Source organism: Tachyglossus aculeatus (genome assembly GCF_015852505.1).
Source record: "Tachyglossus aculeatus isolate mTacAcu1 chromosome 12 unlocalized genomic scaffold, mTacAcu1.pri SUPER_6_unloc_1, whole genome shotgun sequence".
Lineage (NCBI taxonomy): Eukaryota > Metazoa > Chordata > Mammalia > Monotremata > Tachyglossidae > Tachyglossus > Tachyglossus aculeatus.
This window is the reverse complement of record NW_024044828.1, coordinates 10,021,657-10,042,568: the sequence shown is the minus strand read 5'-3', so window position 1 is coordinate 10,042,568 and position 20,912 is coordinate 10,021,657. Positions and strand designations below refer to the sequence as shown.

Genomic DNA, 20,912 nt, shown 5'->3' with positions numbered 1-20,912 from the left:
AATTTATTTATTTATATCCATGTCTGTCTCCCCATCTAGACTCTTAAGCTCCTTGTGGGCAGGGAATGTGTCCCCCAACTCTTTTGTATTGTCCCCTCCAAAATGCTTAATACATAGGGATTTAATAAACACATTTATTTCCCATTTTCCCATCTTCAGGGATGTCAGAGATAAAGTGAAGCTCGGCTAAGGCAGGAAAAACTCAAGTCCTGAACACACAGCAAGTGAGAAATTTCCTCTTCAGGAACTGTACCCCATTCTCCATTCTCTTACCTCATTTCTTTATTTCTCCCTGTATCCCCCGCCCTGAAAATCTGGGTTTTAGTCCCAGTTCTTCCACTGCTCTGCTGTTGTGTGATCTTAGACAAATGCCCTTAACCTCTCTGTGCTTCAGTTTTCTCATCTGTAATATGAGAAGAATAACTGCTGCTTCTCCCTTTCTCACAGGAATGTTGTGATACCCTAATGAGTGAATTCACTGAAAAATACTGTGGAAAAATGAAAGCCCCCTATAAATTCAATATATTATTATTCATTATTATTATCATTATTCACCAGGATGGATCTATGGGCTTTGCAGACTTTTGGGACTACAAATTGGAACGGTGAGTTCTGGGGATGTTCACTGCTTGATGCCGTTATGTAACTGGCCCCACCAATGAGTAGTAGTAGTAGGAGTAGTAGTACTGATGGGATGTATTGAGTGCCTACTGAGTACAGTGTCCTGTACTAACACAGTGAGCATGTGGATGGTTTTTACCCTTTCTGATGAAGAATTGGAATCTAGAGCAATGCTATGGTTTAGTTTGAGGCTGGTAAAATCCCGGGATGTGAGTGACCCCAGCTGGAGGAAAGCTATTCACTTAAGGATTCTCTTGGTGGGAGACATGTCACACTGCTCATAAGCCCAGATGCTTGGGGAAGGAATGGGATAAGGGCATCATTTAGGACAGTCAGGGGAATTTCCATCGAGAGGATGAGAGAATTAAACTCTAAGGAGTCGGTCAGAGAGGGCTGGCTGAATTATGCCAGAGAGACAAGATGACAAGCAGATAGCAGAAGCCCATTAATTCCCAGGGGGCATCACAGTGACTGTCAAGTGGAATGCATGTTATCAGACCATCGTGGGGATCTGTGAATAGAGAGTGCATTTTGGTGCTTAATTGCTCTACTCCAATCAATTAATCAATCAATGGTATTTATTTAGTGCTACTATGTGCAGACCAGTGCTCTAAGGACTTGGGAGAGTACTATAAAAGAGAATTAGCAGATATGTTTCCTGCTCATAATGAGCTTACAGTCTAGAGGGGGAGACAGACAGTAATATGAATAGAAGAGATTAATATGAATGAGGATATTAATATGAACAAAATACATCACTATGAATAAAAGCACTGTGCTAAGCACTGGGGTAAGTACAAAATAATCAAATTAGTCACAGTCTCTGTTCCAGATAGGGCTCATAGACTAAAAGGGAGGGAAAACAGGTATTTCATCCCCTTTTTTCAGATGAGGAAACAGAGAGAAGCCAGAAGAATGGTTGATAGCCATGACAAATTGAGCACTGGCTGACTTGGCAAAATGTTTCACAGATCACACTGAATTGCACGTTAGGCAGTGAGCTTTACATGCCATCTTGGATATGTTGTAGAATGAAACGATAAACAATTAGGTCCTTATGTCATTTGCTTTACTTATTAATTTGTGATGACCTTAATGAAACTTTGGTGGTTTCTCAGCTTCCCCACTAACACTTTTCCCTGCTCCTTATAGTCCACTGATGCAGTGTACAACTGAGCAGAGTCAATCCGCTCTCTCGTACTCTTTGAAAGATGTCACTATGTGTCATTCAGCATAGGAGAATGGGGATTTATTAAGGAACAAATTAACTTCAAAGCAAAAATTTAAAAAGGTATCTTCATGATTACCTCATCAGGAATATTGACACAAAGCTGGATATCCAACAGAGTGGCCTCCTAAACAGGGGGTGAATTGTGACTTGGGGTGAAGAAGGGACTGTCTCTTAAAAAAATGATATAGTCTGCTAAAAAATAATCAGTTTTCATGTGACTGAGCTTTGGAAAGGGATTCTGATGAAAGGCCATACAGTGAAGTCTAGTGGAAAGAGCAGAATTTTAAAATAAGAAGGCCAAGATTCTTATCCTAGTCCTACTACTGGCCTGCCTTGTGATCTTGGGCAAGTTATTTCACTTCTCTGAAGCTATTTTCTCATCAGAAAAATGGTAATAGATACCTGGTCTCCTTCCCTCAAACTATGTGCCCTGTATGGAACAGGGACTGTGCTAATCTGTCTATCTTATATCTACCACCAACATTTGATGAATGCTTCATAAATTCCAACATAATCGTTCTTATTCTTAGGTTGAGCCATCACAGGCATCCATTTGCCTTACTAAACTCTACACAGAGACACAAGCATTACTATGGAATAACCACTCTAGTGAAGCATTTCTAGGAAAAGCAACAGATCCAGCTCCATTCTCTGCTAAATGCCTGTAATTCCCTTAGAAATGGCTATGAATGGCAAACATGAAAGGAGGACAGAAAGCAGCCTTTAAGATTCTTTGAAAAGAAGCTCTTATTAACAAACAGTGCTCATGAATCCTATGTGCATTTGCCTTTGATCCATATTGACTCTTGATTGTAAAGCTATAAAAGGTTACTGAAGAGTGATCTGCCTCTTTTAATGAAAACGTCAGTAAAATAATGATCCCACTCTTCACCAGTGGTAGTACAGCTTAACCCAGAAAATCATTACGGATTCTACAGTCTCTGGCAGTTTTCAGCGTGTGCAAAAATTGCCTATTGCACAAACCAGGGCAGCGGGGTACAGCTCTGTCTGACTTCCTGGAGAATTCTTTTCCTTTGGCGGGAGGATAATGAAAGGAAAGAAAGCTGGAGAGAAAGGGTCTCTGGAAGCAATTGGGTTGATAAAGCAATCCAGGTCCAACAGTGGCGATGATTAGTATAATAATACAATCACACAAAGGAGGATGCTCAGATGTTTTCTTAGTTCTAATGATCTGTAGAGGCAGTTTGGGATCTGAAAAATTTGTGCTATAACGAGGGTCTGCATATTCCATTTGGATAAGTTTTTTTTAAGTGATGGGAATTGCTCTTTCTGTTTTATTTATTGTCTATTATCTCCTTCTTCCTCTCCCCCTCTACTCTGTGGGCAGGGAATGTATCTGTTTGTTGTTGTACTCTTCCAAGTGCTTAATATAGTGCTTTGCACACAGTAAGCCCTCAATAAATACAATTGAATAAATGAATCTTTCTGTTGGGGACCAGAAAGGTGAACACTCAACAATCCACTCCAGGGCTTATTGGAACAGTGTTTGGCACATAGTAAAGTGTTTAGCACACAGCAAATGTATTATTATTACTACCGATGCCTATCAATCAATGAAATTTATTGATTGCTTACTGTGTACACAGCACTGTCCTCAGTATTTGGCAAAGTGCAATATAACAGAATTGAGAGTTGTGATCTCCCTGCATAAGGAGCTTCCAGTCTACAGTGGAGGCTGACTTTACAGCAGAATCCAGCAATCAATCATATTTACTGAGTGCTTACTGTGTGCAGAACATAGAGAAGCAGCGTGGCTCAGTGGAAAGAGCCTGGGCTTTGGAGTCAGAGGTCATGGGTTCAAATCTCGGCTCCGCCAACTGTAAGCTGTGTGACTTTGGGCAAGTCACTTAACTTCTCTGTGCCTCAGTTTCCTCATCTGTAAAATGGGGATTAAGACTGTGAGCCCCCCCCACGTGGGACAACCTGATCACCTTGTAACCTCCCCAGTGCTTAGAACAGTGCTTTGCACATAGTAAGTGCTTAATAAATGTCATTATTATTATTATACTAAGGGCTAGGAAGAGCACAATATGAATGAGTTGGTAGACACATTCCCTGCCCACATCGAGCTTACAGTCAATTAATCCATGGTATCTATTGAGCACTTACTATATGTTAAGCACTGTTCTAAGAGTTTGGGATGGTACAGCTCAACAGAATTAGGAGACATGTTCCCTGCCCATAATAAGTTTACAGTCTAGAGGGGGGAGAAGTCTAGCAGAAATGATAAAGTAGCAATGGATTACTGACAGATGCCATATTTGACCCCTGTATATTAGAGAATGGGGAAGGCACGTTAAGGTAGTGGCTACGATGGAGGAAATGGGGTAAACTAGCCCAAATCCAGATCAAAGAACAACAGAGCTGGGAGGCATGATCCCTGCCTTCAAGGAGCTGACAATCGAGTGGGTCCCTTGATGATGATGATGGTATTTGTTAAACGCTTACTATGTGCCAAGCACTGTTCTAAGTGCTGGACAGTCCAGCCCTGCTATCTTAAAGTGCCTAGAGCTCTTAGAAAGAGTAGACTGTTTCAGCATGCTGTGAACTGTAAAACCCAATTTAGAAATGTCGGTAAATTACCCTGATGATTTTGATAATTACAACGTATAGTGTTTCCTACTTGCCTAATGGAGTAAAGGAGTGTTTATGTGGAAAACTAATTATTGTAATTAGACATCCATAGCGTGTGCGTGCTATATGGGGAAAGAAAATTGGTGCTGCAGCAGCGGTAGGTGGGGTGAGAAATGATGGCAGAATTTTTTTCTCGATTTCTATATTGAAAGTCCAAGTGTTGCCATCTGGGTTGGCATGTGTGTGTGTGTTTGTTGGTTTGTTTGTTTTTCAGGTTCAGTCTCCACATCCCAATGTAACCCCATTTGCTGAACACAGCCCAGCCTTTGGGAGGATCAGGAGAGGGAGGAAACAATCCAGGGTTGGGGAGACAGTCATCTGCTCTCCCCTTTCCAATCCTTGACTCCTGCCCTTTGACCTCTGCTGCCTGCTAGCTCCAACCATGGGAGCAAGGCAGCCTTTCTCTCCCTTCTCCTCACATAGAGACCTCTGAGGCGGAGGCTCCATCTCCCCCTCTCCCCTACCCTCCCAGGATTGGGAGCCAAACAGAAATCAAGGGAACAGCCACTGGAGTGGAAAAAGCACAGGCCTGAGAGTTGCCTGCTGTGTGAACTTGGGTAAGTTACTGTCCTTCTCTATGCCTCAGTTCCCTCATCTGTAAAACGAGGATTTAAATGCCTTTTCTCCCTACCCCTTAGACTATGAGCGCCATGTAGGAGAGGAACCGTGTCCAATTTCTTCATACTCTATGAGTTCCAGGTTTTAGCACAGCACTTTGTAAATAGTAAGTACTTAGCAAATACCACTGTTGTTATTATTGGCTGGAGCCCTGGACCCGAGTCCTCACAACAGTCAGGTCTGGGGCCTACAGGGCATTTGTAACTGTCTTCCCCAGTTTTCCCACTGAGCCCTCTCTTCCCCTCCAAGGGAGGGACCTGTGTGCTCCTTTCCTATGTTATCCCTCTCATTGGTTGACACATATGCCTGTCTCAGACAAACATCGTTTTCCCTGGACCCATTGATTTCCAAAGCTCATCTCTAGATTTTAAGCTTGTTGCTCTCCCAAGTGCTTAGTACAGTGCTCTGCACACAGTAAATGCTCAATTAATATGATTGACTGACCGGAGGGTCTGAAAGGAGAGGTAGGGCAGACCTTCCGGCTCTGTCCAATTTTGTGACCGACCCAACTAAGTTGGGCTGCCCTGTATGCCCTTTCCCATTGTATGACTTTACCCAGCTCTCTTCTCAGTTGGGGTTCAGGAAAATCTATGTGGAATTACCCTAATGACACTCCACACATGCACACAAGCTGTGTCTTCTGCTGCCCCATTGCGCTGTATCCACAGCAGTGTCGACCAACAACTGAAAGTTCAATTCCTCAGCTGCTTAAAGCACAGGACCTATTGCACTTCAAGGCCACCAGAGAAACAGAAGATGGCAAGGTATTGCCCAGGTTAAGGAAAATGTGGCACTAGGCTATATTCCCCAGAGAAAAAGAAAGAGCAAGAACTGGTTATGAGCTTTTTAATCTTGTGTTAGGTACATGATAAACTATCCCTTTCCTTATAAATATTATCAGGTTATCCGGCTCCTCATCATGTATTTTTCATGATTTGCAGTAGCATCTTGGAAACAATTTATTATGTACCCAAAGGAAGGAAAGGGTTGAGGCTTGGCTAAAAAAAAAGAATGCACAACTGTATTGTACCTCACCTCCTGAAAGATTGCTGATCAAAGAAATGTCACACAGTTCATGAAATTATAACAGACATGTGCAATGAAGAGCAGAAAATGCCATTGGTCTGGAGTCAAGATAACAGGTGAAAAGCCCAATCAAAGCAGAGGCTCAATCTTCAGGATGGATGGCACATTGAAGACTCTTACCTGAATTGACACACTGCTGTATGAGCCACCTATGACGCCGGCGATCAGTAATGGAATGTTTTCTTGAATGGCATAAGACCCATCTGGGCACATATACTCAGCTTCATCCACTTTAGTCAAAGAGGCCCTGACAAATTCCAGAGATTGCTCCAATGCATAGGTATCTCTCGAACACGTGTCCAGAATATGCACCCCCAACTTCACTCCCGGCAGCAAATAATCGTCTCTGTTGATTTCATCAATGGCGAATAACATGGCTTCCAGGCGCTGGATGCCTCGGTCTTCATTGATTCGTCCACACTCTTCAGCTCCAGCTCCCTTTTCATTAATGGGAAACAATCCACCCAACACCAGGTCTCCTTCTATTTTTATCTCCCTCCTCACAAAGTTATGTTCCCCTAGAGCAAGTAAAAATCCTTTGGAAAACACAGCTAGAATAAGCACCTGGAACCCCGTCAACATTTTCACTGGGCCCTGCTTCCGCCCCTCCAGGGGACGTCAGTAGGAGGATCAAGTTGGGCCGGTCAGTCCTCCTGCTTCATCTCCAAGCCTGTCCCGGGAAGAATGGAGGGGTGGTCCGAAGGGATCTCTCACCAGATTCCTAAAGAGATAGCAGGAATTAACCACATGGGCCAGAAGAAATATTCCAATTTACTTACCTAAGCTGGGATCACGGTGGATTGTAATAATAATAATGATGGTATTTGTTAAGCGCTTACTATGTGCCAGGATCTTCCCGTCATTGTTAATACACCATTGGTTCTGTGGCTGGCTGGCTTGTTTCCTTTGGGCTATTGGATCACGGCTGCCAAGGAATTGCCCCAACACCCAGGGGTGACCACGTTTCTTTTTTTTAAATTATGTATTTTTTTAAAATGGAATTTGTTAAGCACTTACTGTGCGCCAAGCACTGTACTAAGTGCTGAGTTAGATACGAGATAATCAAGTTAGACAAAGTCCCTGTCCCCCCCATAGTTTTCAATCTTATTCCTCATTTTACAGATAAGGTAACTGTGCCACAGAGGAGCTCAGTGACTTGCCGAAGATCACACAGCAGACAAGTGGCAGAGCTGGGACTAGAACCCATGTTGCAGACACTTAGAAGGTACTGCTACAGAGATGGATGGCTCATGTCAATGGTAAAAGTATTTAATAACTCAGACAGAGAGACAATTGACACATAGAGACACCTTTGCCCTTGTGAACTATCCACTGACAAGTGAGGCTTTCTGTGTAGTAGATACCACTGAATTGATGGACTGATTGGAAATGTTGATTTGACTTGAATGTGTCTTGGATAGCCTGGCAAAGTTGCCCATGTGGCACTAGGTGGAGTATTTATTGATAATAGTAATACTAATAATAATTGTGGTATTTGTTGGGTGCTTACTATGTGCCAAGTACTGTTCTAAGCACTGGGATAGATACAAAGTAATCAGGTTGTCCCACGTGGGGTTCCCATTCTTAATCTCCATTTTACAGATGATGTAACTGAGGCAAAGAGAATTTAAGTGGCTTGCCCAAGGTCACACAGCAGACAAGTGGCAGAGCCGGTACTAGAACCCATGACCTCTGGCTCCCAAGCCCGTGCTCTTTCCACTAAACCACACAAAGTAAAGCAGCTTGTTATCTATCTGGGGAGACAAGCACAAAATTATTTACAGATAGGAGATGGAGAGAATGGAAACATGGATAAGTGAGTCACTAAGCACTTAAAGCAATGTTACGTTAGTGTTAATGGGTTCTTTGTGGGCATAAGTGCTGAGGTGGCAGTTGGCCAGCAATGACCTGGGAGAAAGACATTAATCAGGGATTGCCTCCTGGAGGAGGTGGGATTTCAGGAGGATCTTGTTGATGGGGTGAGCTGTGTTCTGGGAGATCTGAGAAAGAGAAGAAATCCTTAGGCAGGGGGAAGGGGATCAACAAGGGGCTAGAGAACACAGGCTGGGTAGGAGCCAGTGACGAGGCCAGATTAGAAGGTACGCTGTAAGCTCATTGTGGGCAAGGAATGTTTCACTAACTCTGCTACAGTGTACTCTCCCAAGTGCTTAGTATATTGCTCTACATGCAGCAAGCGCTCAATAAATGATTGATTGATGGAACCTTGATCCAAACAATTCATTCAATCATTTATTGAGTGCTCACTGTGTGCAGAGCACTGTATTAAGTGATTGGGAGAGTATAATATAACAATAGACAGACACATTCCCTGCCCACAGTGAGCTTACAGTCAGGCTAGAGGTGCTTACTGTTTGCAGAGTACTGTACCATGCGTGAGGAAGAGTGTGATATAATAGAGTTGGTACATCCGATTCCTTTCCTCACAGAGCTATCAATCAATCAATCAATCGATCGTATTTATTGAGCGCTTACTATGTGCAGAGCACTGTACTAAGTGCTTGGGAAGTACAAATTGGCATCACATAGAGACAGTCCCTACCCAACAGTGGGCTCACAGTCTAAAAGGGGGAGACAGAGAACAGAACCAAACATACCAACAAAATAAAATAAGTAGGATAGAAATGTACAAGTAAAATAAATAAATAAATAAATAAATAGAGTAATAAATATGTACAACCATATATACATATATACAGGTGCTGTGGGGAAGGGAAGGAGGTAAGACGGGGGGATGGAGAGGGGGACGAGGGGGAGAGGAAAGAAGGGGCTCAGTCTGGGAAGGCCTCCTGGAGGAGGTGAGCTCTCAGCAGGGCCTTGAAGGGAGGAAGAGAGCTAGCTTGGCGGATGGGCAGAGGGAGGGCATTCCAGGCCCGGGGGATGACGTGGGCCGGGGGTCGATGGCGGGACAGGCGAGAGCGAGGTACAGTGAGGAGATTAGTGGTGGAGGAGCGGAGGGTGCGGGCCCTATCTAGACTGATAGACCCTATCAGTCTAGGGGAAGTCAAAAGGAAGGAGTAGGGCCATTTGGGATCCTACAGAGGAGCTGAAGATTTGGAATAATAGATGGGAGTTATGGGCATGGGAGTCAACGAGGGAAGAAAAATAGTATGGCTCAGTAGTAGAACAGGCTGAATTTTAGTGGGCCAAGGTGAATTTGAAATGGTAGAAGATGGCTGGATTCTAGAGTTCACTCAGGGGCATACATGCAGGAGTTGAAAGTGGACTGGGAAATGATCAGAGTTGGTGTGGGGAGAACAATGGACAGAGATCTGAGGATGCCCATTATGGGCTGTTTAATAGATCGTGAGAAATTTTGCTTCCAGGACTGTCCCTGCTTATGAAGCAGAAGGCTGCATGCCTGAAAAAGGAGGAAACAAACAAAAAAGGATGAGAAAGGACATTGTTCCACATTTACTTCCATTGGTTTGTACATTTTCCCTCCCTGTTGTTAGTAGCACCCTTAAAATAAATAAGCTCTCCCTTGCTTTCTTTTCCTTTCACATGGAGGAAACCAAGGACTGTTTTCTTAGGGTCTCTATGTCAGCTGGGATATGTTTGGTTTCACTTGGTTGTTTTGGTATAAACTACAGGGATGACAACGGCAGAGTCTTTGGAATGTTTAGTGCTAAACCAGGGTCCCGCTGGGAGTTCTGCCTCAGGACACCAGTGGCTCTGATAAAAAAAAGTTGATATTGTATTTTTTATTTCATATTAATTTCTCAGTGGATGGTTTTGCTTTAATATTTGTGCTCTGTTCCCTTTGAAGAAAAAATGCAATGAAACACAAGAAACTTTCCAATTATTACTCTAGTGATAAAGAAAAAAGAAGTTACTCTTGAAAAAGAAATGCCTTTATGAGTATAATTAAAAAAGAACAATTAACTGGAGATCATTTTGACAGTCTGTTTGAGCATCTTAGAAAAGACACCCAATGTATGAGCCCCTGGGAAAGTTTGGTTGCTCATGGTATCAGTCCATTTTGGAATTCTCCCATTTTCAGGGGAAAATTAATTTAATAACAGAGAGAAAAATGATACCACAGGTGGAATGAATGTCACATGAAATATAAAAAGGAGTTGGCAGCTTCCCTCCCATCATAAGATGGAACCTGTTTACATTACATCGAGGAAATAAAACAATTAAAGGGAGTCACTGGGTCATGCTTTTGACTTTCCTCCCTCTCACCCCTTGTTCAGGCTCTTCTCCTAGCCAGAGACACTCTCCCCATATTCAAAGCCCTCCCAAAGCCCACCACCTCCAGGAAGCCTCCTTTGATTAACTACCAGTTCCTTAGTCACATCATCCCAACACCCATTAGCACTTATGTATTTTATTCCTGATTATCAGCACTTACGTATATGCTTATGTTTTTATTTGTATATTAGTAATCAGGACCTGATGCAGCTATTTTCATCCTGACATGTTTGTACTACATCCTGTTACATCCTTGTCCTCCTTCTGCCCCCACTGTTTGAAAATAACTTTTGTCCATCCATCTTCCCCATTAGATTGCAAACTCTGCTCCTGTTGTTCTCCCCCAAGTGCTTAGTAGAGTGTCTCATACTGAGGCACTCGACAAATTCCATGGATTGACCGATTTCATTCCATTACCTGATTTAGGGAGCCAAGACCTCCTGATTGGATCTGTGTTAACTTTGGCAAGTTGATAGTATGTGGAAAAGGAGGTGATTTTTGGTTGACTTACACCTGATGGACAATGGGGATGATACGGAACAGATTAGTTGACTGAGTTGGTGTGCATCTCTGCTCCATCTCACTGGATAACCCCCACCCACTCACTCATCCACACCCTCTGTGTCCAGCCATCCTGAGGCATTTGAAATAAGAAAGAAATGGCTGGATTATGGTGGGCTTCAACCCATTCTGTGGGCCTTGTTTCTGCCCTGGATGGAGAAAGTGGAGCATGTTATGGGACGCTCCAAAAAAGACTCGTTTTTTAGCATGCATATGATGGAAGTATTTAAAAAGGCAAGCTCTCGATAGGGAGAAAAATTCTCAGCATGCTGGTTAATGCTAAATCAAATATCTGGCCTTTAAACTTCTTACAATATCTCTTTAAAATGTTACATGAAGTACTCATTCAAAACTGTAGTTCCACAATCAATTGCAGCAATGTTTTAGTAGATGGCTTTAATATTTCACTACTTACCTTTTCATTAAAGCAGAATTTATTATGATTAAGGCTTCAGGGCTATGTATAATTTAGACACACTTAACATTATTTAAAACAGGGCAAAAGAATCAAATGAACAGAAAATTAAAATTTAAAGCTGTCTAAGATGGGCAAACACGGTTAATTCATTGTAACTGTTTGTTCCTGGGTGCCAGTATTTCCGATTGTGGGAAAGGGCAAGAAACCCCTTTCCAGGATGTTCCCATTAGAAATCAGTAAGCAGCAAATTCCCCAGATAAAAGGATTTTTTTCCCAGCCACTTTCTTAGCCTCAAAAGGACAGCCCAGCTGCTTAGCAGTCAAGGTTTCCTATTCTCAGATGGTAACAGACATGTCAACTGTAAACAAGTGCATGTACCTTCCACTGTAGGCAACATTCTCTGAAATGTTTTATTAATCAGCGCACTAATGGAATTTCCAAGGTGACTATTCCTTGCAGAGCTCATTGCTGGATGTGTGTGCCAAGGGAGTTCAAATACCCTGCAACACATGAATGCATATTTTCTTGCCCATACTGACTTTGCCTGGGGATTTAGCTGTGCATATGAAAAGCAGGTTGCCCCATCAGTAACAAGCAGGTTTTCTGAGTCTTGCCCCAGAAATGAACCTGCACCACAACCATTTACACGATTGATTCCCTGCAGTTGGCAAAAGTTCTCTTCCCCACCTTTTCTCCCTCTCCAATCTTCAATCTTTTAGACTGAGGGGACAGAGAGGAAAGCAGAAGGTGGGCTAGGCTGCAGCTACCATAATCAAAGACTGAGAATTCTTCATGTCAGACCTTACCTCCTGCTTTTACAGCTTTTCTCCTGAAGCAGCATGGTTTGGTGGATAGAACACAAGCAGCATGAATAGATAAAACAATAAGAATGCTGAGGATGGCTGAGGGGAAAGTGTGACTGGAGAGATGGGATTAATCAGGGAATGCATTCTGCAAAATGAGGAATTTTAAAAGCTTTGAAAGAGGGGAAAGCAACAGTTTATCTATTCTTGTGGGCAGAGAACGTGTCCACCAATTCTTCTGTGGTGTACTCTCCAAATCCTGTAGTACAGTGCTCACACAGTAAGCACTCAACCAATACCATTCCTAGTGCTTAGAACAGTGCTTGGCACATAGTAAGCACTTAACAAATATCATATTATTATTGATTTTCCTTACTTATCAGCTTTCTTCTTCCACTACACCCCAGCTCACACTCTATATTCCCCCCATGCTTGCCTTCTCCCCCTGCCTCCTTCTCAACTCCCTCACTTCTGACCCGTTACTCATGCCCTTCTTCCCTCAGAAGGTCCCTTCCCTTCCCTGTCCGCCTGAAAATCCATCTGCTTCAGGAGGCAGCCTCAAATTAAGCTTCACCTTTCCATGTCACATTCATTAAACACTGGCCCCTAGACCTTGCATTTATACAGCGTTAACACTACAGCATGTTTTTGACCTTTATTAATGTACACTTATTTACCTAAACTATTAACCTTCCCACACTTTTTGCTTTCTACTGCTGCAGCTTTTTGAGAAATTACCCATCGATTGTAGGATCCTTGAGGGCAAGTCATGTATTTCACGCCTCCATTCTCTTCCAAGCACCTAGGACGGCACTCTGTACCTAGGAGTCACTCAATACAGTCTATTGATTCATTCATTCATTCAATCGTATTTATTGAGTGCTTACTGTGTGCAGAGCACTGTACTAAGCACTTGGGAAGTACAAGTTGGCAACATACAGAGACAGTCCCTACCCAACAGCAGACTCACAATCTGGAAGGGGGAGACAGACAACAAAACAAAACATATTACAAAATAAAATAAATAGAATAGTAAATATGTACAATAAAATAAATAGAGTAATAAATCTGTACAAACACATATACAGGTGCTGTGGGGAGGGGAAGGAGGGAGGGGGGATGGGGAGGGGAGAGAAATAAGGGGGTTCAGTCTGGGCTGATTGGTTAATCGACTGCTTAGAGAGTGTCTTAGAGAGAGTGTTTCAAATCACCATTCACTTTCCATTCACTTGTTCAAAATAAAACTGCAAAAGCAAGTCACCATCTCCCTTCAGCTTGTTTAGCTCAGTTCCTGCTCCTTTAATTGGCATTTGCTCTCTAATACTTGTTTCTTGATTCACTTCCAGATCCCCTCTATTAGCGTTCAGGAAACCGCTTTCAGTCCGCAATCGGTGGACTTGTCACTTACCCTTGATGCCTGTTTTCCTGTTTTTCAAAAAAAATCCAGCTCCAAGCTGGCTGGATCTCTAATTACAATCAGTGCTTGTCCATCACTCACTTCCAAAAAGGTAAGACACCTGACTCTCCTTTACAGATCTCAACAAACTCTAAGGTCAAGCTTTGGTGGGAGCAATCTAAATGAGCTAAAGGAGCTGTATCAGCATAATCAGTGGGACAGCACTCTTCAATAAGCATATTGTCTCTGGGGTCACCACGTCCCCCCATCTGTGGCCAGATTGTGACAGAAATCCGTGTTCAAAAAGAACACTGCATTGTCTCTGTTTCATGGCCACACCATGGTCCATCCATTTCTCTCTGGTTAGACTGCCTTTTGAATCAGAGAATTACCAGACTGCTGTGCTGTTAAACTGCAGGAGTACAAGGCAAACAAAGCCACCTCGGGATTATCTGGTGTGTGTTTTATAATACTGTCATTTTTTTTTAAGTGCACAGGAATTCAGAGTCAATTCAAAAGTCTATGGGATCCCCATCAGACCCAGTGGTAAGTTCAAATTGTGGGGGATATGGGAGTAGCCTCATAGGATACCCTAAAACTTTCCCAATGTATAGAGGCAATGTAAATAGAGTAACTCTGGGAGGTTCTAGACTGATAGGCCATTTAGATTCTTTTCTGAAGACTCACCTTTGCCCCTGTGATGTTTATACACAATTTAAACACTGAGCCGGGAGCAAACCCATTAGCCTAACAAATACTATCTTTTTGTGCAAATAAATGTGAATATGGATCAGGAATCAATCAGTCACTTCCCACACAAGGATGACAGATGACAGCCTTCTCTTTCAAACAAGGGACTGCTAAACGTAAGTAGAGATATCTATCTGTCCGAATTCCTGTGTGCCTGCCTGTATATTGAGCTATCTATAGCTATATCTATGTGTATTTATATGTATGCATGTATACCTATATTCATTTCTACTCCATCCCAGTGTTCTAGGTAGTCTCAGGAAGCCATGTTTTGTTGTCTGTTTCCCCACTTCTTGACTGTGAGGCCGTTTTTGGGTAGGGATTGCCTCTGTTGCCGAACTGTACTTTCCAAGCACTTAGTACAGTGCTCTGCACACAGTAAGTGCTCAATAAATATGAATGAATGAATGAATGTGAGGCCCATGTTGGAAAGGGATTGTGCATATACCATATCTATCCCATATCTTGGTACAGTTCTGGCACATAGTAAGTGCTTAACAAATACCACAATTAATTATTATTATCATTAGAAAAGGAGGACAGTAGATAAGGCTATCTGTGTTCACTACTAGGTATATGATGTCTCCCTCATTGTAGCCGCTGCAGAGATAATACAAGGAAAAGAGATACAGGAAAGGATATCTTCTGCTCAGGTGATGAGAAAAAATACTTTGAGGAATAGAAGACTTTGCAGCGATTAACCAATCAATTGTATTTATTGAGCACTTACCCTTTGCAAAACACTGTACTAAGCACTTGGGAGAGAACAATATAACAGACACATTCCTGCCCACAACAAGCTTACAGTCTAGAGGGGAGTGCAGTAGACTGAAGTGCTTGTCTGTTGAGCTTTGTCAAGATGAACTGCAGTGGGCCCCTGGATATTCCACTCAAGGACCCCACTGCAAACTGGGAAAGGTTCCTTCTCTGAAGCGCTATATCTAGGTTCTGTTGTTCAGTGGAGTGTGAAATCACAATTAACAGAGCAAGTGTTTTGTAAGTGAGCAGAAGCTGCTTCCAATTACACCCTGCTATTAGCTGATTTTAGAACGAAGATGTCGAACAGCTTTATGATTACTGGACTGTGGCGTGTACTGAAAAACATTAATAAAACAGTTGATTCTGGATGTGCTCACGGTGATGGCATTCTTAATCTTGGCTATTTACCCAGGGTAGGAGAGGGGGAGGAGAAGAGCTGACAGCAGCAATACTGTTTGACTGAGTTTTGTTAATGTTTCCAGTTTAATTTACCCCTCTCTGTGACTCTGGTGAGACTACACCTGGATGATTCCAGGTTTGGTTTAAGGCTTCAGGCTCCTCAGTACCTGAAAGATGGAGATAAAAAAGGGCAGCTGTGGGAACACCCACGGGCATGAAGAGAGGGCTTGATTTATGAAGAAAGCTTAGGCGCTAACTACCATAAATACCTATATAACAGCTTTCTCTGAGAGCCGAACCCAAAAAATGTGAAAAAGAACCTTCCAGTTACTCATCAAGAGATAAAGATTTCAAAATTAAAACTTATTAGATGCCATCCCCTGGGTCATTAATACTTCCAGCTGGATCTCTTAAAGGGCTTTCTGGACATAACAGAGAATAACCACGTACTCAGTGAAAATGAATTAAGTTTATTAACACTTCATTATGCTGTCTTTCTAAGCAGCCTCTTGCTTCTTCAGGACACCACAATATTCTCCTGTTTCTGCTTGGCATGGCTTGGACATTGGGAATCTAAGAGGGATCTCACTTCTCAGGAATTCAGTTTCCAATTGGCAAAATGGGGCTTCTAAATCTTCCCTTCCTCCTGAGGGCATTGGAAGGGTCAGTGAAGTGAGGCTTAAGGGAAATCGAGGACTAGTTTTGAGGGAGTTTTGGATTGGTGTTTAAAGGTAGGTTCTTTCGCAAACTGTGACCTTGAGCAGGTTACCTAACAACCCATCTGTGCCTGGTGCCAATTGTTCCACTATGTTCTCCCTTCCTTCTATATCACCTATGGCCTTGAGTCTTTACTCACTAAGCATTTTGATACACACCCCACGCCCAACCCCACAGCACTTATGCCTATATGACTACACTCTGCTGTTTCCCCTATTTGTAAATTATTTTAATGTCTGGCCCTCATCCAAATCGTAAGTTCCTTGAGAGTAGGTACCATGTCCTCTAGATTGTAAGCTCGTTGTGGTCAGGGAATGCGTCAACAGTTATAATAATAATAATAATGATAATAATTGGCATTTGTTAAGCACTTACTATGGGCAAAGCACTGTTCTAAGCGCTGGGGAGGATACAGGCTGATCAGGTTGTCCCACGTGGGGCTCACAGTCTTCATCCCCATTTTACAGATGAGGTAACTGAGGCCCAGAGAAGTTAAGTGACTTGCCCAAGATCACACAGCAGACATGTGGCGGAGTCGGGATTTGAACCCATGATCTCTGACTCCAAAGCCCGTTCTCTTTCCACTGAGCCACGCTGCTTCTCTAAGTTATACTATCCCAAGCACTTAGTATAGTGCTCTTTACACAATAAGTGCTCACTAAATACCATCGATTGATTGATTTGTATTATACTCTCCCAAGCACACAGTAAGAGCTCAATAAATACCATTGCTTGGTGACCTTTTCATAGTATGCTGAGAAATAGCAGACTGCGGAAAACAAGTTTTTTGTCAAGCACGGCCTAGAATTAAACAGAACTTTCTTTCTAAGTTAGCCCCAGGTTTTTACAAGACATCTGACTGAAGCCTTGCCTCTAAACTGATGAAACTATAACCAGTTTTTATTACACATTTTGGCTAGAATGTGTTTGCAGAATGAGAAGCAGCATAGCCTAGTAGATAAAGCCTGGGAGTCAGAGGGACCTAGGTCCTTATCCCAGCTCTGCCATCTCTGCAGTGTGACCTTAGGCAAGTCATTTCACTTCTCTGTGCCTCAGTTACTCCATTTGTAAAATAGGGATTAAGACTGTGAGCTCCATAAGGAACAGGGACTGGGTCTAACCTGATTATCTGGTATCTACCCTCGCACTTAGAACAGTTCCTGGCAATAGTAAGTGCTTAACAAATACCATTTAAAATAAAGTGTTTTTCCAACAGCAGCATGGCCTACTGGAAAGAGCACAGACCTGGGAATCAGAGGATCTGGATTCTAATCTCAGCTCTGCTAAACACGAGCTGTGTGACCCAAGGCAAGTCACTTAACTTCTCTGTGCCTTGTACCTCAGTTCTCCTGTTCTCTCTCCTGCTTAGACTGTGAGCCCAATGTGGGCCACGGCTGTCTCCAAACCTTTCTTTTATGGTATTCGTTAAGTGCTTACTGTGTGCCAGGCACCACACTAAGCACTAGGTAGATACAAGGTAAGCAGGTTGGACACAGTCCCTGTCCCACAAGAGACTCACAGTCTTAATCCCTATTTTACACATGGGGCTGAGGCACAGAGAAGTGAAGTGACTTGCTCAAGGTTACCCAGTAGACAAGAAGGGGAGGCAAGACTAGAACGTTACTGTAGCATTACAGGACAACTGAATGTTTCTGTTCTTGGTAACTTATTTACAGATTCTGAAGCAGAACTGGGGTTTAAACATTGTGGGCCTCAGTATTAACACATGAAATAGGGATCATCCTTTTTCTGCACAGGGAGAAAATAATTGGTAAAAAAGAGCTGTGATCTTTTTCAGAGGAAAGGTGGTGTAGATAAAATAAAAATAGTGATTGTGGTATTTGTTAAGTGCTTACTATGTGTCAAGCACTGTGCTATGGGCTGTGTTAGTATCCAAGGTATTATTTTATAATGTTGGTATTGCTGAATTATACAAAGTCCAGAATCAGATCTAGAATGGAGATGGAGGTGGAGTCTTAAATCTGGTGACTTGTCTTTCCTGGGAAGGTGGAGGGAAGGGTTTGGAAAATTAAAGGACAGTCAGGTGTTGAGGAAAGTGCAAGTCAGGCTCTTCAGTAATGACAACTGTGGTATTGGTTAAGTGCTTATTATGTGCCAAGCACAAAATAATCAGGTTGGACCCAATCCCTATTCCTCATGGAACTTACAGTACATGTGAGAAGGAGAACAGGTATTGAATCCCCATCTTACAGATAAGGAAGCCAAGGCAGAGAGGAGTTAAGTGTCTTGGCCAAGGTCACACACAGACAAGTGGCAGAGCCAGCATTAGAACCCAGATACTCTGTCTCCTAGACTTGTGCTCTTCCTATTAACTGACTTTGCCTCTTCTTCAGGCAAATGTACTCCTGGACTCTGATGAAAGGCACCCTGAAAAATGACAACTCTACTTCTTCTCCCCAGAGGCCCCAGAACAATTTATCAATTGGGTCCCACCCTAACCACTGCCTTGCCTGTTCTGTCCTATATGGGGAGTTAAATATCTCTAAGGGATGGGATTGCATCATCTTAGTATGTGTGAACTGTGTGGTGATTGGGAGCTTTGTAAATATTAAACAAGAATAAAAACAATAACCACAAATCACCAAAGTGCTCATTTTAGATTGCTTCCTGTGGGTGTGTGAAAGCTCCCGAGATTGCTAAATGTAAGTCACATTAACTGGTAGAAATGGTTATGAATTCCTGATCCACCATGGAAAGCAATCACTGGTAAGTCATCTGTCAATTAATGGGATCCAGGGGAACAGGCACAGATTCGTTGTCACCTGCAGACGAGGGGCGGGCTCTAGCACCATGAGTCTATCCCCGACCTACCAGGGACCGGGCCTGAGCCAAATTTCGGAGTCACTATTAAGCAATCTTATTCTTTCCTCTGATATTTTCTTTCCTGATTCTGAAAACACCAACTTTCTAGAATGGTAATCAGTCATACTATCCCAGAAGCCTTAGCCAAACTACCCACTCTATTCAGCAATTAATCTTCTGACCAAAATTCTTTTTTGTACGGCTAAATCTGGGTGTTGAAAGATGGGGATCTGAAGTGATTGGGGATCCTAAAGTGACAGAAGGTGCTGCAGCACGTCAATCAGTGAATTAGTCAATCAAATGTACTGAAGGCTTACTGTGAGCAGAGCACTGTACTAAGCACTGGGGAGAGTTCAATACAAAAGAGTTGGTAGACAGGATCCCTCACCCAGGGAGTCTACAAGCAAGTATGGGAGAAAAGGAAGACTAACTTGGATGCTATTTTGAATTTAGGGAACATCATTTGGGGATCCCAGGTATGTTCAAATTTCTCCTTGTTCTTGGGCTTATTCCTCTCCCTGCAGGATCACTTCATTTTATTCCTTTATCATTTTGATGGATTAGTTCCACGATTTTCTGCCACCTTTTCAGATTTGCTCTACATGTCTAGTTTAGATGCTCACCTCCATGAAGGCAGAGCTGGCCTAGGCCCCTCTAGGATCCCTTCTCATGATTCTCTGCTTTGCTGGATTTCTCATGGAAGGATCCTTAGGGGCCATAAGCCCTTGTAGTGGCTGAGGTTCCTTTCTGAATGGGGAAGGAGATTAGAAAAGGTAACCCTAAAAACTGCTTACCTCACACAATAAGGGGCAATCTTTGTATGTTCAGTGTGGTCGGGACCATCTTACATTCCAGCCACATCCTCGCCCAGATGGAAGCATCCCCATCAGTGGGGTCATCTTCAAGTAGGAAAGACAACTTTTCATTGGACACAGACAAATAAAAACCACAGCAAAAAATACAATCTACAGTAATTATTTTAAAAGAATTACAGAGGGTTTTGAGGTAAGTGAAGGGGGTCTTCTGTTGAGTTAATTTTTTTGGAGGGGGCACAGTTCCTGAGGGCAAGGATCTTGTTTGCTGTAATGAGGGACGTTTTGCAGGGTCTAGTACCGAGAGGAAGGGGACTCTTCCTTCCACTGGAAGCTGTGGTGGTGGGTGCGGGTGAGCCCCTTATTTCCACATGGTCTGGGAGTAATAGATAACACAGAGTTGTTGAAGTGAACTGTCCCTGCCCTAGGTTTTTTTCCAAATGCCTGCCAGCCTAAATAGGCCTTATCTCGGTCAACTGGCGCAAACTCTCTATTCGGTTGTGGCCCAAAGCCCAGATATCTTGCGGCTTTTAAACGGAGCCAATCTGAGGAGAAAATGACCCAGATGCCAGCATGTGGGAGAGTTATGAGATAGAAGGAAAATTTCCATAAGACAAAAATATGCAAATGAGAAGTCCTGCTCTCTCTTTGCCACCATAAATCGGCTGCAAACACAGGATTGAGTGGAACGCCCCAAGAACCTAAGCATCCAAACTTGAGCCCAGGGAGGATGGAACTGTCAGGAAGTCAAGACCCTTGGAGCTCCATGGCCTTTGAATGAAGCAGGCAGGATTCCCATTACCCTACTCCTTAATGGACTAGTCTGGCCTACTGGGACTAGCATACTGATAAGGTTCATTTCTGCAGAGCAGCACACATCAATCAATCAATGTATTTATTTAGCCCTTACTGTATGCAGAGTATTGTACTAAGCACCTGGGAGAATACAATAAAACAGAGTTGATAGACACATTCCTACACTTGCACAAAATGACATAAATGAGCCCTTTCTGAAGAGTCCCATTAGATTGTATCTAGTTTGAGGGTA

The 20,912-nt window shown here is 42.9% G+C and overlaps 1 protein-coding gene across 1 annotated transcript in view; it reads right to left on the bottom strand.

Moving 5' to 3' along the window:
• The window catches only part of GRM3 (glutamate metabotropic receptor 3), a 122,242-nt gene that overhangs the window by 47,383 nt on the left and 53,947 nt on the right, over positions 1–20,912 (bottom strand). The window contains exon 2 of the mRNA XM_038741404.1: positions 6,332–6,932. Coding sequence (XP_038597332.1) covers positions 6,332–6,793 — 462 coding nt within the window. The 5' untranslated portion in view covers positions 6,794–6,932. The remainder of the gene's footprint in view (positions 1–6,331; positions 6,933–20,912) is intronic.